The 18,693-nt window shown below is 37.2% G+C and overlaps 1 protein-coding gene and 1 pseudogene across 1 annotated transcript; one reads left to right on the top strand and one right to left on the bottom strand.

Moving 5' to 3' along the window:
• LOC109836523 (phosphatidylinositol 4-phosphate 5-kinase 9-like) lies at positions 4,186-16,841 on the top strand. The gene is made up of 4 exons (XM_020404434.1): positions 4,186-4,773; positions 9,750-11,859; positions 13,419-13,586; positions 16,399-16,841. Exons 2-4 carry the CDS (start codon positions 11,771-11,773, stop codon positions 16,559-16,561), a joined length of 420 nt encoding a protein of 139 aa, XP_020260023.1. The 5' UTR covers positions 4,186-4,773; positions 9,750-11,770; the 3' UTR covers positions 16,562-16,841.
• Positions 7,034-9,625, bottom strand: LOC109838142 (annotated as a pseudogene).

The following is an 18,693-nucleotide window of genomic DNA, read 5'->3' as shown; positions in this document are numbered from 1 at the left end:
GCCGTCAGATCTGGCCAGACCCTCCCCCATCCTCCTCTCCTCCGCCCCAACTAGCCGCTCCACGCCTCGCCGCCCGTTCCCACTACGCAGCCGCCGGCGAGTAGTCGCTGCCCGCCTCGACCTCTTCACCTGGCCTTTTTCTCAAGTTCCTCTTCGCCGTAGCCTTAGCCCCCAAGTCATTGCTTCGAACAAATTGAGAGGGTTGACATTCACGATTTCTTCAAAATGGTGTAAGTTTTCGAAATTCTCATGTCCTATTTTTGTTCTGTATGGAGCTCAGAATTGCATATTATATCTGATCATTATGCTCACTGATGAGTTTGGTTTGGATTTCGATTTGGGTGTGTAGTTTTTGTGTCTTAACTTCTTAAAGTTATGATTTTTCGCGTGGGTGAATTGTAAAGGTTGAATTTTTAATTCCCGCGAGCTTGATTTTGAATGGGGCTGAAGTACATTAGTTGAACATGTCTATAATATGAACTCATTTTGATCATGTTTAGTTTAGTTTTCTGTTAGTGCAGCACTTATTCATGGTTGAATCTACTTATACGTTGAAAATGTCTATAATGTGAATGATAATGAGTAACTATTTCTCATACTCTGAAAGACTTTAATTTAACTGTGAATTAATGTTAAGTGAATCTTATCTTGTGTTGTGCAAAGATTTTGACTACTAACTAGACAATTTTGGCTTCAAAATCTTATGCTTAGTTAAAAAAGTTGGTAGTTGTTTCAATATGGTTTCCTTGATAAAATTTCATCATCACTAATCACACTTATACATCACCTTTGGATATCTTTTGTATGGTATGTCAGAGTCGCTTCACTTTAAACTTTAACATATATTGCAAATTAGTAGAAAGAATCCCATCTATGCTTGACAAAAACTTTTGGCTTCTAAGATGTTACTGGCTAAAAACTTTATGCATAATTAATAAGGTAGTAATGTTTATGGTGTGTGTTTCAGTCATTACTAATCATGCATCTCTTCTCTACACTGAAAGATGTTTTATGATACATTAGTTAGCAGTAGTGGTGTACTCAGTTTCATGATTAGGTCAATTAGTTGTCTAACCATGCTTCCATTAATTTCAGCCATCTCGTGCCGAGGCTTTATAGCCCAAGACATCTGTTTCAAGAACACAACTGGTGCATCCAAGGGCCAGGCGGTGGTGCTGCGCGTCGACGTTGGTTTCGTCGCATTCTACCGTTGTGCCATTGACGGATATCAAGACACTTTGTATGCGCGCTATGGTCAGCAATTCTATCAAGAGTGCAACATCTCGGGCACTGTAAGCTTTTATCTTCGGTGATGCCTCCGTCGTCTTCCAAAACTTTATGATCTACGCTAAATTGCTAATGCAAAAGCAATGTAATACCATCACAGCCCAAGGCCGTGAAAGTGAAAGCGAGGCTATATGCTTTTCGACGCAAAACTGTTCCATCCTGCCATGGCGCGAACTTGCTGCCAGCAACGGGTTAGTCAAAACGTACTTGGGTCGGCCGTGGAGGAATTACTAAACCACGGTGTACATTAGGTCGTATATGGACAGGATCATCGATCCAAGCGGATGGAGGAAGTGGTCAAATGGCGACAATCCGGTATTGTACAAGGTGCATTATGACGAGTATGCAAATTATGGGCCGAGAAATGGGACGCAACAAACAAGGATAAATTGGTCGGGATTCCACTGGATGCAATACAAGGAAGCAACTAAATTTTGAGTTTCTCAGTTTATAAATGGGAGTCAGTGGCTGCCTTCCACAAGAATCCTATATGACTGCCATTTAACTGAGAAACTCGAAATTTGGTTGCTTCCTTGTAATGCATCCAGTGGAATCTTGACCAATTTATCCTTGTTTGTTGCGTCCCATTTCCCGGTCCATAATTTGCGTACTCGCCATAGTGCACCTTGTACAATGCCGGATTGTCGCCATTTGACCATTTCCTCCTCTTGGATCGACGATCCTATCCATATACGACCTAATGTACACCGTGGTTGAGTAATTCCTCCACGGTCGACCCAAGTACGTCTTGACTGACCCGTTGCTGGCAACAAGGTCGTGCCACGACAAGATGGAACAATTTTGCATCGAAAAGCCTGTAACCTCGCTTTCTTTGTCACGACCGTGGGCTGTGATGGTATTGTCTTGCTCTTGCATTGGCAATTTGGCGTAGATCATGCAGTTTTGAAAGACGCCGGAGGCATCACCGAAGATAAAGTCTATAGTGCCCGAGATGTTGCACTCTCGATAGAACTGTTGACCATAGCGCGCATACAAAGTGTCTTGAAATTTGGTTGCTTCCTTGTACTGCATCCAGTGATTTTTCAGCTTCAAGGGTGTTTTCTACGAATTTCAAAATTTTCACGTTGTTGTTTATAAGTTATAGAGTTTGCACTATATTAAAGGTTTGATATTTTGTTGTGTGTTTTTGTAAATTTGATTCAAGGGTGTATTTACAATTTTGAAACTTTCACAGAGTGTTCTGTTAAATTTCAAAAATTTGTCTTTGTCGTTTATAAGTTATAAATTTTGTTTAGTTGGTAAAATTTGATATTTAAGAGGGTGTGTTTCTGTAAAATTTAATTGTTTGAGGGTGTATCTTGTAATTTTAAAACTTTCATGGTGTTTTTTGCAATACGTTGTTATAAGTTATAGACTTTGTACTGTTTGTAAGTTTTGATATTTCTAGGGCATGTTGTTATAAAATTTGACTTTTAGAGGGCATATTTTGCAAATTTGAAACTTATAGATGTCATTTTGCAAATTTCAATTTTTCCATGGTGATATTTAAAACTTATAGATTTTGTGTTGTTTGAAAGTTTTGATATTTCTAGGCATGATTCTGTAAAAGTCTGATTATTTTAGGGTGTTTTTTTTGTATTTTTCTAAACTTTTAGGGTGTTTTTTTGGGAGATAACTACGCCATTTATAAGTTATAGATTTTGTACTTTTTAACTGGTTTGAATTAAAGAGAGTGAGATGATAATGATGATGATCGAAGGGTGCATATCAAATGGGGAGGTGATGCCGTATTGTCCTCGGCTTGGTCGAATTACATAAGGCCATGTTTGGCAAAGGGTTAAGGAAGAGGGGTTAAAAAAAGGATTATGTACTTAGCCCATTCGATAATCTGAAGGACTAAATTATCAACCCGTTAAATAAGTTTTATTTTAGTCCTTGTAATCAGTTTTAGTGTTTAGGAATAACAATAATTTTGACTATTTTCTTTATAATTAGAAGGGTTAACTCTTAATCCTTCTAAATAGGAGTATTAAACCCTTTACCAAACAGTACCTAAAAGACTAATTCCATTTTTTGTGCTTGTTTTTCTTTCTAAATACCTTGTAATTGTTCTGATCTGATCTACATTTCCTTTTCTCGTTATTTTGTTTGGCAGAGAAATTACTTTGCTGAGAAGTGTCTGTAGATTTCTTAATTGGTATCATATATTCTATAATTAGATTAAAACAACCTTCATTCTTTCCTACTAATGCTCTGGATTTTGTTATTATTTAACGGGAGATGAGCTCTCAAAGTGCCATATGAGATTACATATAAATCATCTACATTTTTATTCTGCATGGAGGGTTTTACTCGGTTTTGGTAATTGAGTTGTTGTAATGCATTGATGAATAGACACTTAGGGATTCATAAAACCGACTCCCAAAGTGATGCGAAACGGGGCAAGGGGCCTATCGGAATCAGCAATCTAAATCAAACAAGGCACCGTCTCGCCAAAATTCATGATCTTCGGTAGGAAATTAATTTCAAACAATTAATGTGACAGATGGATTTTAACAAGATTTGTAAGGATAATCATGAACAAATCCAATCTCAAATAATTTAATCGCAGTATTCATTATCATTTCACAAAGTTCTAAAATCAATATCAGAATTGCAACAGTCACATGTTCAGTTACTCTCGACTCACAAGTATGAACTAAGCAGTGAATATATGATAATAATTTAGAGATGTGTTACTCGTGTAATTAACTAATAAATTGAAATTAACAGCAAAAATATCTAGTCGAAAGAAAACGATACCGTCGTCGGACTGAACCAGCTATGAATCAAATGTGAAGCATTAACGGGCCTGCGGGTTGGATCTAAGCAGGAAATCAGGTCCACTTAAACCCGGTTCAGGTGTGAGCCAAAACAAATCAGACCCACATGAAGTATGGTCGGGTCTGATCAAAATAAACAGATCTGAAGGGCCTCCTTCAGTGTGACCTCGATCCGAAGGGAAGAGGACGTGATCGTCGTTCGATGATGACGGAGGACGATGGCGGTCGGCGATGAAAAGAGCTCTGACGATAACGCGGACGAAGGTCGGCGAGAGGGTACTAGATCCGACGATGACGAGAGCAACGGCGAGAGGGCGCAAACGGTGCGACGAACTGAGCGACGACGATGATGAACTGAGCGGCGATGATGACGATGGTGTTGTCTGGACAGTGACGCGAGCAATGGTGTCGACTTGAAGACGACCTGAAGAGTTTAAAACAGTGACTGGTGATTTCTTTGAATTTGTTGTACCATAAAATGCTTGGTGCATTTTCTACATGATCACGGACGTGATAAATGGTGAATTCTAAAAGTATACAAGATATGCATGTTTGTTCAGTTCTCTCCGTCTCTTTGGCACAGTTGGGTTCTACATTACCTTGAAGTTTCCTCATGGATATTGCTCTATTGACCTTTCGTTAGGTACATGAAGTATTTGTCCTATTGATGTTGGTGACGTGTAATCTGCTCGTTACAGATTTGGTGAGTTTTTTTTTCATCTTTTGCTAAAAGGAAATTTGTTTCCGAACTATTTTGTTAGTTTGACTCCGTGCTTTTGTGGTTTTATTTGAATGTATGGTTACCGGAATTTGCTAGATCTCATTCTTGTTTACAATTTGAGCTTCAGGTAATCCGAGAAACCCTAGATCTCATTCTTGTTTACAATTTGAGCTTCAGGTAATCCGAGAAACCTGTAGTTTTTAAGAGCTTTGAAGAGCCTTAAGTAACTCAATTGATTGAGCTTCAGGTAATCCGAGAAACCTGTAGTTTTTAAGAGCTTTGAAGAGCCTTAAGTAACTCAATTGATATTTATCATGAAAAGTTTAAAATAGTTCCATAGTTGGGTGCTATGGTATTGATCTCCACTCCAGTCCTCCACTCTCCAGTGGTTTTGTAAAGGACTTTCAAGAACAATTTACACTCTAGACCGAACGTACGCTGTTTGCCAAATGTTTAAGTCGCTTTGATCCTTGTAAGGAACACAGATGTGACACACTAACGCTTGTTTCTTGTATTCTTTCCTTGAATGGTTATGACGGAGGTCCCGGGACCAGAACCCGCTCTTTCTTTCTTTCGTCCCAGCTTAATAGATAACAGGGAGAGTTGGAGATAGAGGAAAAGTGGATAGAAGGAGAAGATCCATCAAACTCCAGGTAAAAACCCATCTTACATCATAGATTGTAAGGTCTTGTGGTTTTGATTTGATAATTATCGAAATACATTTCCTTCCGATGCCATTGGATAGAACACCCATACATACTAAACTGCAATGCCCAAGGTGACATTTTTAAAGCGTGCTCGTATTTACTTTCATAGGGAAATAGATTATCTGTTACGTGTACATTTTTAACTCAAAACACTGTAAATTAGAGCCTCAGATTAGTATGTGTTCTTTTATCTTCTATAGTACAGGTTTGCCATAGTGAAATAATTTATGTGCAAATCAATTGTCAAGTATTACAATGATACTACCAATTAGATTATAAGATGCAATGGGTGAATGTGTTTTTGGATGATATGACGGTGCAGTTTACGTTGGTCATATGTTGTCGGTGGTGCAAATCTTTTTATTTTAAATATCTGCAATACACATCTTATTTTGCATTCAGTTTGCTGCTTATGCAAGTCCTATTTGCTTTTACTTACAGTTGCAATGCAGCTTAATATCTTTCACTGATTTACCTTATTCTGCAATAAATTATCAACAAAAATTTGTTTATCTTTGTTATCTTAATTTCAATGCAATGCATTATATCTTTTTTCTTCTTCTCTGAAAAATCCTTTCAATCTTTGTTCTCCATCTTCCTTCTTTGCCTTGGGTTTCCTCGAGCCACCTCAACAGCAGCAGCACCAAGACAGACAGAAGTCTCATGTCATGTTTGGGTGCTTTTGAGTCTTAGGGGGTCATTAACCGTAGAGAGGCTAGCGGTTGAAAGCAAATCCAGTTCAAACATACACCGACCATTGGATCCCATCTAGATCTTTCATGTTGATCCAAGCACATAAATCACATGGATTTTTCACCTATAACTATGCATAGAAGAGTTCGAAATTGTAGTATTAATTTCGTCTAAGTTACATAATGGCTAGACGGCTAGTTTACAAGTTTGAGTTTTTGAGTTTTATTACTGACTGTTAGCTTACATCAAAAGAAGACCACATTACAATTGGCATATCGATCATGGCAGTCAATGCCATCGAATCTCTGTGGGAATTGGACATAGTAGACCTTCTTTTCCAAGATCAGGTTAATCTGGAGGCACATCATGCGAAGCTTCTTCCAAGATTCGACATGAAGGGTGCATTGATAAACACTGTGGACGCTAGACCCTGCACTTATAGATCCCCAAAAAAATTGTGCAGCATTTGTACCACTTAGCTTAACTTAAATAAATAAACTTCATACAGTAAATGGCTTACCGATGCATTCACGGCCTTGGCTTCATGTGTTGTTTGGGTATCTTCTCACGAGAGAGACACACCAACCTAGGCAGTTCTTCGCCTTCGACATCAAGTTCACCAGCCCTCCCCAAGTATACATACAGAATTATTGGGTGTTTCAGAAGCCATTATCCATTTTAGTAGTAAGTTTTTATCTCTTCTACCAAAATGATTTCGTTTCCAAGTATGTAGGAATAGTTTATGGATTAGAATGAAACAGAAACAGGAGATGGAGTATGTTTCCGAGGAAAATGAGTGAGATACGGGTAGAGTAAGGCTCTGAAGTTTCGAGAACCAGCTTCTACTTCTTGCAGAAGGGCATAGACCTCCTTGTAAACTCTTCTGTCTCTGATTATGTATCAACAGAAGCATTGATGCACCATCATCTGATACATAGCAGCTAACCTTGTCCACAATGTAGTCCACAGAAAGTATAGAGAGGACAGTGTTGGCACTGATGATATCAGACTCCTACAGAGGATCAACTGTACCAACAAACACATCAACTGGTGAAAGCTTGTTTGCCTGATCGTCACGTTCAAACCTTGCAGAGAGGTTATTCAGATGGGCTTCACGAGTGATGGGAAACCATTTTGGGTGAACCAGTGAACAAGATCCAACATATAACTAAGGTGAACCAAAGGGGATAGGCATATTTTGCTGGAGGCATGATAAAAACCAAAAAATGAAGATGAGGATGACAAGCCTGAGGACTATAATGATGCGGTATGGATTGATCTTGCTTGAGGTGATTTGCACCTGTCGTCATAGGGGCTGCGTGCCTCGGCCATGCTGCGAAAATAATTCAAAGGTAAAATTTTGTCACTGCCTGGTTTATAGATGTCATTTGTATGTCATGTGTGTTTATTCATACATGGATTAAACATGTGTTTATTCATAAATGGATTAAAGATGTGTTTATTTGTAAATGGATTAAACATATGTTTTTTCATAGATATTACTGATCATCATTCTTCATTGTCTTTGTTGATCAGTCATTTTTTTTTCTTGTCTTGCTTTCCATTTGTCCACTCTATCCTCTATTCCAGATTGCTCTCCATCTCCATTTCTCCTTCAAAAGCCTTACCATCCACCGCAAAATTTAGAGCATAATACACATTAAGTAAAATTTATTGAGGGGGGAGGACCAAGGTCTAGTATTAAAATTAGAATACTGGGTGCAAATTTATCCTTCTGGTGCCAGTAAATGATGATTGATGAGATAACTGGGTCATGAGGCTGCCATTGTTGTGTTTATTCACCATTTTCCTGCAAAAGGTTTCTCATCCCTCATTTAATGTTGATACATATTGGAAAGTACAGATTTGGGAATTACATTAGTTTCTAATGAATTTTACTGAGGTGAGATCAACTTTCTGATGATGCAGTTCTTGCTCGACACTGTATTTGGAACTCATCTTCAAAATCATCATGCTCACCAGCATTCCCTTGATCTTTCTTAACTCTCGGGCAACCTAACCTACAAGATTCCAATTCATGGTGAGATTCATGTTCAGTTGGTTGATGACTCCTCTGGAATCCCTGCTATGTATAAGGGTTTTATTGGAGAAGTCCCTTCGTCACTGAGAAACTGCAAGGAAACTTCTCATTCTGGACCTCGTGGATAATAGATTCCATTGAAATATTCCTCCATGTTTGGGTAAGTAATTTTCATCATTGGGATTCTGGTCCTCTCACCATGTTTTCAACCGTAGTATCTCTCAATTGTTCTTGAAACTTGATTTGTGTCAACTCTTAGATCTTGCAAATAATGATCAAGCGGGTTCATGCATCAAATTAGGACGTCCTTTATCTTTGTAATGCGCTCGACAAACATTATTGCGTAAAAGCAATCATCAGTCTATCATAATTGCTTATAGTTATCTTCATCAAAGTCGCCAAAGTTCTCCTTGGTAGAAAAGTAAAAAAGAAATACTTTCATTTCTCTTTTCCTAAGACACAGTCGTGCTTCCTTCCAAGAAAACAATGAAAATAATGATAGTAGTGCTAGTAATAATAGCATTACAATGGAAATTGTAAAAGTTTAATTGGTGTTGAGAAGCTTGATCCAAGGATGACGTCAGAGTTAATGATAAGCTTCTGGTCTCTTCGTTAGGATTTCATTTTCTTGCTACATTGCGTTTCTGCTTTCTTCATGTCACTTAGTTTAGTTTTTTGCATCAGTTCTTTTATATGATGCAGAAATGGCATGCATGCTTGTTGATCAATTTCTGAATTGCGTCTCTCTTTATTGATCATCTTTATCTTTGATCAGTTTTTTTTTTCTAGTTTGTCTTTATTCTCAATTGGTTCGAACAAGAGTCTGTTTCTTATTGATTCATTCCATGATCATGAGCATCTCATTTTACAAATAAGATTATTATTTTTGGTTATAATTAACATCTCATGCTGACTCTTTCACTTGATACCTCAGCTTATTTAGTCGATATATATTCATCCATCTTCTTCAATCAGTTATATCCATGATGCATGCCTTTTGTTGAATTTCTTGATTCTTACTGAAGAAACTTTTGAGAATATTTCATATTATTTTGTATTTACCCATGTACCTATAGCTTTCTGTGTAATCATCTTTCGATGAACTTGTGCACGTGTTGAATGCAGTTGGACAATTATGTTCTATGCAAGATATATCGCAGCAGCTGCGTTGGTGGCGAGAGGAGAATTACAGCTGTTGCCAAAGCAGTTAATGCAATCTTTGAACCTGAACCTGAAGAGGAAATCAAAGAACCAACATAGAAAGGTCGCCTAAACCTGAACCTGAACCGGAGCCTAGAAGCATGACCCAATCAACCAGTACAGAAACCAAGTCCTCTATTTTAACCACACGTTGAATCTGGACCCTCAACCCGTCACTAGCTACTAGCATCATCACTACCAGTCTTTAGGGTCTTAAAGTTTGCAGTTTGCAGTTGGGTTGGGTTGATCTTAGTTATAAAATTTTCAGTTTGCACGGTATCGGGCTTATCTTAGTTATAAAAATTTTCATTTTACAGGCCTTCGTGTTTATTAGCTTATATTAAAGAAAGGCGCATTCTGATTCACATATCGATCATTGTGATCAACGTCGTCGAATCTTTATGGGAATAGGTCACTGAAGACCTTCTCTCCAAGCTGAGGGATGTCTTTGCCTCACCATCAAACATCCATTCACTCCCCAATTATACCTGTGAGATGTTTGAGATTCTGAAGACCTTATCCGTCTATCTCGTGAGTTTTTATTTCTGCTGCTAAAATGATTGCTTAATCTGAGCATGTAAATTTGTGGACTAACTTGGAACAAAATAGATTATTTTTTTCTCTTCTTTTGAGGCGAATGGGCAAGAAAAGGGAATAATTAAGGCTCTGGTTTTCCTAGGATCAACTCATGAAGTTAAGGATCAATTTGATAATCCGGCTATCGTCGTAACATAGATTAATTGTTGTTGTGCACTCATTTTTATCAAGATTACATAGCCTATATGATTCATATCTGACAAATTTGCACTCGGTAGTACAAGGATTACGCAACTTATGGGATTCATATGATCGTTAATCTTCTCTTGATATATTTTCTTTTGCAAATAGGAGACTGTTTTGTGGTGCATTTCTTGATGACCTTAAATTCTTGAATTTTTTGTCTCTTTTCTTCAGTCTTCTTATACCCGTCTTTCTTTCTACCTGAGTACTCTATTTATCCTACATATCTTGCTTGTGACTTTTCTGGTTCCAACATTTTATACCTCAAGATAACATTCTCAATAATTCTTATCATGTTTTGAGGTGTATCATCAAATATTCTAACCTAAACCGCCTCCTCGTTCAAGAGTTTTTTTCATATAAAAGCTATTTTTGAAATTAAAAGGCTGCAACATATAAGATGGAACCGGGACCATTAACCATAGCAAAACAGACGAATTACTTCATGAATAAGCTTGACCTATTATGGAACGTTTAAAATTAAGTTGGTGATACCGCGAGTATTCCCTTCACGTAGTAACAAGCTGTCATCATTTTTTGTTGCCTTAAATCATGCATTAAGTGGTCAAGGATAGATAGCTATTGGAATTCAAAATTATTATTGAATATAAAGATAGAAACTGCCTTGTATTATTTACAGCTGTTATCAACTTCTCCGTTCAGTTTTGTTAAGTTCTTAACTTCTTATAGACTCAATCCTTTACTATGGTCTCCATAACTTTGTAAACCAACTGTCCACCTAATCTCTACGTCTAAATATGCGCATGGGTTCCTTATTTAATTTCGACCAATAAAATGTCACTCAAAATTATATTTGCATTCCATATGTGGAGATTGATGTATTAAATGGTTAATAAGGCACATGCAGTTAGTTTCCCTATAGGTCCACACTCCACAGTGCAATAACAAAACGCAATATATAAAACACCATACAACACGCACTCCCTACCACCCGCGCCAAAGAAGATGAAGAAAGAAAGAAAGAAAGAAAGATAGAAAGAAAAGAAAGAAAGAAAGAAAAAGACCATACATGGTGATGACGAGCTCAGTTCGAAATTTCAAATTGGTCATGGCTTTGATCTTCATCGGCATTGTGGCTTTGATCTTCATCGGCATTGCCACCTCGACAACCATGTATGTGTGTTGTATGGTTAGTGAGGTTGATATGGGAAGCATAAAATACCATGGATCACACATCCTTCATGCTTCTTCTGTTGATATGGGAAGCATGAAGGTTAGTGAGGTTCAAGGATCAAATAGTGTCTCGTCAGGAAATTTTCCTAAAGTCAACCTTGTAAATTATGAACAATCCTGGAACAAAAATGTTTCTCTAGAAAGACGTTGGAGTCTTGAAGTGGCCATTGAAAAAGTTATTGGACACGATGTATCACTATTCAGTGGAGAATCTGTTATCTGTTAGTAATGAAAAAGACAGATGCAAATTTTCCGATTCTAGAACGGGAATATATGCAAGGTGTTCTAATCAGTGAGCTAGTCGTCAATAATAGCTTCTCTTCATAGTTCATCATCTAGAAGAGAAAAACGGCGTCACAGGAAGATGGCAAAGGATGTTAAAAAGCCTGGGGAAACTATTATTAAAAGTCATAGAAGTTATGATTTAATGCTTAGTTTGCAGCTTGGAATCAGGTAACATAAGCTTTTTCTGGTTTTTGTTAATTTTTCTGTAACAAATTCCACCATTTCTTGTGTATTTTAGATTTAATTCATGTTTTGTGCTCTTGCTTTTGATTTTATGCTTCATGTTTATTGATGCAATTCTTTTCACAGCTTGTTAAAGCTATTGAGCATAGCATGTATTGGCTTATATAAGGTTGCAAAGTCGATTAGTGTTTCAGATAGCTGTTGATTTTTTTTTTTTTTGATCAATGAATTAAATCTTTCATTCATCTTGAGAAATTATAGTACATCAATGAACCAGGCTTAGACTTACCTGGTGAACAAAAACAGACACTATAGCCTCACTACAGACATTACAGTCTCTCTACAGTTTCCTTCATATATACAGGAATATTATCATTCCAAAGTTTAGAGTAAATGGAGAGTTTTATTACTCGAAGAAGCTCTTTAGTCCCCCTAGCTCTCTCTTGAAAGATCCTGGCATTTCTCTCTTGCCAAATGGTATATACAGTAGCAGAGAGAGCCATTCTCTTCAGGTCCTTCTTAAACCCCTTGCCTCTCAAGTTGCAGGTGTACCAGTGGATAAGTAGGTTCCAATCACAGGTTCTCCAAGTGAAACCAATCCAGTCCATCACTTTGTTCCATACTTCAGCCGAATATTGGCAATCAAAAAATAAGTGTCTGCAATTTTCCAACTGATTAGAGCACAGGACACAGCAGTTGGTATCTAGGATTCTGAACCGACACAATCTTTCCTGGGTGAGTAGCCTAGAATGATTAACAAGCCAGAGGGTGAAAGAATGCTTAGGGTAGTTTAATTTCCCCCATGTAGTATAAGCCCAATCAACTGAGTTAATCGGCTGAGACAGAGCATTGTAAATCAGTCTCATCTGAATATTTCCATTTTCACAGCAGCTTTCCAAAGTGTTCATCAAGCTTGTAGAATTGCCAAATTTAGAAATCAGCATACTTCTAACCTTGAGAATTTGCTTCCACATCCAAGAATCCCCCTCTCTATACTGAACTTGCCAAATGTTTGAACGTTGTAGATAGCTGTTGATTTTTGTTGGAAGAGAATCAGATTTTCCATTATGATAATGAATATATCAATAGCACCTTAAGTTTTAAACATCAGTAATATAATTGATACTCCTGTGACTGCTCATATATGATTACAGTATGGCACTACTTCATGCAAAAAATTAAAATTAAAAATTAAAAATTAAAAATTAAAAAATAAAAAATAAAATATTAAAGAAAAATAAAATAAAAAAACGAAGAAGTTAGAAAAAAAAATTCGAGTCTGGGAGCACTGGTTCCAACATTTTCAACTACTCATTGTTGTTTCCTCTCTGGTCTATTTGGTTTTTAAAATTTATTGAATCACACGATGGCTCGAACTTTGGAATTAGGTGGTCTTTTTTGCAACATTGCTTGTTCTACAAATTTTTTAAAATTCAGAGGATTTCATTCCAAATGCTCTGTTATGGTAACAGTTTGTTTAGAATATTTAAATGTTCAAGTTAAAGTTTTTTATGGTTGATTGATGCTGAGCATTTGATGGCCAGGTATACAGTGGGTAAAATAACCCCAATTCAAAGGCGTGGAGTTCTTGCATCAGATTTTGGTCCTCGAGCAAGCTTTTGGATGGATTTTCCTAAAGCAGGTTCCCAACTAACACCTCCCCATCATTCAGAAGATTTTAAGTTGAAAGATTATTGTCCAATAGTCTTCAGGTTTGTAGTATAATGATATTATCTATGTCTTTAGAATAATTTTGGGTAAAACAACTCATTTATGCCATGTTATACAACTCACTGCCCAAGTGGTAGGAAAGATTCCATCATGTTTTTGTACTGTAAAAAGCAAAGTAAATGAAAAATCTACAATTTTATTAGACAGGATTTTCTTGATACCATGTCTAAGAGTAGGCTGCTTTCTTCTATGCTTAGAGATTTAGAATCTAATCTGAACACAGGCCCAAAATGCTTTTGGCTTCTCATCAATGAGTGATTCCATTGAAAAGAGGGAAATCGATGAAAAAATATCACATAATTGTTGAAATATACAGTAAAAGACTAAATGGTTTCCTTTATTGATTTCTCTTATATTACAGAAAGAGAAATATGAAGTATTTCACCTCAGCATGTGGTTTTTCACTGGTAATGCTAATTTAAGCCTCATGGACTTAGCTGTATAGTGTTCTTCAAGTAGCCGGGGGAAATAAAGTGCAGAAAAACAATTCTTGATATGCGGAGAAGGGGCTAGTAATTGGTACACTGACGGTTACAAAATTGATTAGATTTTTCAGGATACTTCTCCAATGTTCATTTTAGTCCTTAACAAATTTTAGCTAGGGGAGGAACTTGGAGAAGATAAGGTAAAGGAACTCACTTCAAATTAGTGTTATCAGGACACTTCACCTTACAAAATTTTTCCCATGTTGGATACTTGGAAAACACATGACACTCAAACACCCATATCCTATGATCCAGACACTTTTCATGCAATATGGAAAAGAAAAATAGGATGGTCTGTATTTAACGACTGGGAAGATTTAAGAAGAACATCTATTAATGGATATATAGGGGAAGAATTGAAAGAAGTTGTTAAAAATATTATATTACTTTCACAATAATCCAAATCACTTTTTGTTCCTATATCAATATCTCAAATTGGTAAACGAAAAGTTCTAATAGTGCATGTCCTTCTTTAAAAGTTTTTTTGTTGGAAGCCTGATAACCCATGTTTAAATGAATAGATTTAATCTAGCGATGTCCATTGGTACATGCTGTTTTGCTGTGAGCCAAGTTTAGCTCATTCTTCTGTAGTCTTATGTGTGTATGTTTCCTGCTGTTTGGCTACATGTTGATGTGACAATCTTGCTGTGAGCCAAGTTTAGCTCATTCATGATTTTTTTGTTGGAAGCCTGAAAAGCTTACTTTCTGCAATCATTACCATGTTTCTATATTTATTGTTATAAATATAGTATTAGCCAATAGTCAGTTAGCTTCTTCATGCTTAGCTAAGCTCAAAAGAGCTATATACAAACATTGCTTATATATTGATTGATGTAAGATAAATAAGACAGTTTCACTCAGATATTTGTAATTTTTCTTGGGGGAAGAGCCACAGTTTATTGAATGTTTATCCTTTGGATGCTCTCCTATTATTATTTCTTTGTTAGATGAGTTTATCTTAAAGTTTCTAGTTGTGATAGTCTCCCATACTGGATGCAGAAATTTACGAGAATTATTCAAGATTGATGCGAGAATTATTCAAGATTGATGCTGCAGACTACATGATATCCATTTGTGGAAATGCGGCTTTAAGAGAGCTTTCTTCCTCTGGGAAGAGTGGAAGTGTTTTTTTCCTTCTCAAGATGTCCGGTGCATGATTAAAACTCTCCGTAAATCTGAAGTGAAGGTAGTTTGTCTCTCTAAGTTTGATATATTTATATGCTGAGTTCAGTCAATTGTGAATATGGGAATTTTTGTGTTAATCTAATGCTAGCCATGACAGATAAGCATCTAATATTGGTTGGCCTACTTCGAGTGTAATTTTCCTTAATATTGTTCAGTCAAAATAATTATCCTTGAAATTTCTATGATACCGTAGTCTAGATGGATTATATAGGGATTGCTGCCTACGTCCCTGCCATGTATATCACAATGAAACTAAAACCAGCTGAAAGCAAAGAAGCATAGGAGCTCCAAGGTGCCATGTAGAGCTTGTAGTACAAAAGACACTCCTAGAACTATAATAATATATATTTTGTGCTTCTATGCTTAACAAGGACTATAAACTCTGATTAATTTTTTGTTTCTGCATATTTCATAGCCAATCAATTCATTTCTCTAAACAGTATATGGCTCAAAGCATGCACATGATTTTATTGATAATTTTTTAATTAGCAGCCAGCAGAGTGTAATTTAGTTTAAAAATGTAGGTGCTTTTGCGGATGCTTCCAAACTATCACCATCAGGTGCACATATATGAGAATACACTTGTTCTGTGCAATTGTTTGTCTGTAGTAAAGTTATAATTCACTTTTGCATTATTAACTATACTGCTTATTTTCATATAAGTAATGGAAACCAATGGGTAGCTTTTCAATTATATATGCTTGACATTTCTGGACGTATTCTCTGCATAGATGTGCTAGGAGTGTCTGACTGGCGTTGAAATGTAATTTTTTATGTTTTCTACTCAAGAGATGAGAATTGATTAGAATTTCAATCCTCTTGTCCGTCCTCGAATGAGAACTTCCATGGAGGTATTCGTCCTAAAGACGCTTATACTTTAGCATGCTTAACTCTATAGATTAACCACTGCTCCTTCATAAAAAAGTACTAGTTATGGTAGATTTATTTTTGAGTTGTACCCAAGTTTTTGACCTTTTATGATGTGTTTGTTCCTTATGAAATGGTGTTGCTTTTCTTCAGTTAGTCATAGTTAACAAATGTGTGACATGTTTCATTTTATCGTGCCTGATTGTCTATATCTTGTAGCACTTCACTTAATGACTATTTCAAATATCTCCTACAGGCAGATTGAGATTGATAGTAAATTCTTGGAAACACAGCATATAATGGACTATAGCCTATTGTTAGGTGTGCATTATCGAGCTCCACAACATCTGCGAACTGGTGTATATATCTCTCCATCGAAGCCTGACAGCAGAGGGACTTTCAATCCTTTCAGAAGGTGATCAATACGTCCTTCTAATAACCGTCTTGCATCTTTCCTCGTGAGCATGAATTATATCAGGCGATTTCTTGCCTCTAAAAGCTCGGAAAGCATGCTGAATTGATCGCTTGTCTGACCTTGAGATGCAAACTTTTCAGCAGATTTTTCTATATAAGAACCCCAATTTGTTGTAGCATCAAGTGTTTCAGGAATTATATAGCTCATTTGCGGTACATATTCTGAATAGCATCGTGTACTATCTGATAAGTTACACAAATAAGAAGGAAAAAAAGCATTGAGGAGAAAAATATGCATGGTCGTACACTTCTCCAATAATCATTCAGCGTTTGCAAAATAATAGCGTACTTTTCGTGGTAGTCAACTAAAAAACAGGAGATAACATGCGAGGATGGTAACTCACTACTCAGAAGCATGCATCAATGGGTAAATGAGTTGTATTGTTATCATATGAACAAAAAAGTGTCTAGAATTGAATACAGTGCTATAATCTCGGAATCAAATCCTGGTAAATTAAGTGTGTGGAATCTATTTTCCGAACTATAAATTATGTCCAGTGAGCACTTAGTCAGCTGTTTTAAAATGTATTACGGTAAGAAGTTATCCAAGTTTAGGAGGCCAACTGAACATTTAAAGTACTAATTTTATAATGATTATTCATCGATTCTAAAACCACTCGTGATATTTTTTATATTAGCTTCACAAATGTACAAGATTGCTTATGACTGCTGTTTGGTACCCAGCATGTGCGAACTTTTTTCATATCTTATTTAATGGTTTCACTGAACTGAGAAGATAAAACCTTAGCATTTTTGAGGAGGGAAGCATCTAAAACCTTTGTCAAGAAAAAACCATGATAATACGTTAATATGTCCTGAGAAGTCTCTCTCGCGCTTTGGGGATGTTTACATCTATGACCTTGTGTTTGATGGAACTATCTATTTCACCTTGTTGCTTTTTTCAACATTTCGATCTCTTGGCAAACTTGATCTTTTGTTTATTCTGCAGACATCCTGTGGCAAGGCTATTTATGTAACAAATCTGCCTTGCCAGTGAAATAAACTACTAGTAACCTAACTTCTAAAAAACTTAGTGGGGGCACCAAAAAGTTTGAAGGACGCTTTACTTTCCAACAGAAATGTGAGGGCTATACTGGTAATTTTGAGGTTGGTATAAAGAAACGATTGTCCTCCATATATATATAACATGGATCTAAGGTGACTCCCTAGGCTACATCTAAGGATGCGCGATCTGGGCCGTTGGTTCAAAAACCCCAAAATACATCTGGGCCGTCCGTTCAAAAACACTCCCAAAAAATAACCCTACCCATTTTCTCATCTCCCCCGCTCAGATCTTGCCAGCCCCTCCCCCCTCCTCTCCACCGCCCGAAATCGCCACCGCCGGAGCTCAGCCTCGTCGTCGGCTCCGCGCCCTCGCCCTCGACATCCCCTCGACCTCACCATCATCTCCCCCTCCTCCTCTCCACCAAATCGCCGACTCCGGAGCTCGCCGCCTTCAACATCCCCTCGACCTCGCCATCCCCTCGCCCCCCGCTCAGCCTTGCCCTCGCCATCAGTCTCTCCATCGCCTTCGTCATCAGCTACGCCGTCGGATCCTTGTCCTCGCTGCAAACGGCATTCGAGCTCAGCCCTCAGGTCCATCGCCGCCGCCGGAGCTCGCTTCGACCTCTTCATCAGCCCTCATAGCTTCGAACAAATTGAAAGCATCGACGTCTTCGATTTCTTCAAAATCAAAGTCTTCCTCTTCTAAATGCAATAATCCTCCAACTTCGTAAGTAAATTTTTTGATGAGGTATAATGTTTGTGTTAATATGCGTCGAAAGTTAAAATTGCTGCCTCCGCCTACTGATGTCTGTGTCAACAAGTCATTGCTTGGGAGGGATGAAAGAATAGGCAAACTACTAGCTTTCCATACTCAAATAGTTGATCAATGAAGTCTAATAGTTGTTGTCTTATCATGATCCTACTGTTGGCGACATAATCTGGTTCATCATTCAACTCTTAAATATCTCAAACTCAAAACTCAACCATTTAAAATTTTGGTTATGAGAATTATTTCATGTTGCTTAATTCTAAATCATGATTAAAAAGGAAAAGTTGATGATCGTATCAAGCT

The sequence above is a fragment of the Asparagus officinalis genome, chromosome 4 (genome assembly GCF_001876935.1).
Source record: "Asparagus officinalis chromosome 4, Aspof.V1, whole genome shotgun sequence".
NCBI classification, from domain to species: domain Eukaryota; kingdom Viridiplantae; phylum Streptophyta; class Magnoliopsida; order Asparagales; family Asparagaceae; genus Asparagus; species Asparagus officinalis.
Note: the sequence above shows the minus strand (reverse complement) of the source record. Positions and strands in the feature narration are given on the sequence as shown.

Excerpts from the sequence above, each read along its gene's own strand:
- LOC109836523 (XM_020404434.1), top strand. The coding sequence starts at position 11,771 with ATGGCAAAGGATGTTAAAAAGCCTGGGGAAACTATTATTAAAAGTCAT. Across the intron at positions 11,860-13,418 it reads AGTTTGCAGCTTGGAATCAG|GTATACAGTGGGTAAAATAA; the intron begins GTAACATAAGCT and ends TTTGATGGCCAG. Across the intron at positions 13,587-16,398 it reads TATTGTCCAATAGTCTTCAG|GCAGATTGAGATTGATAGTA; the intron begins GTTTGTAGTATA and ends TATCTCCTACAG.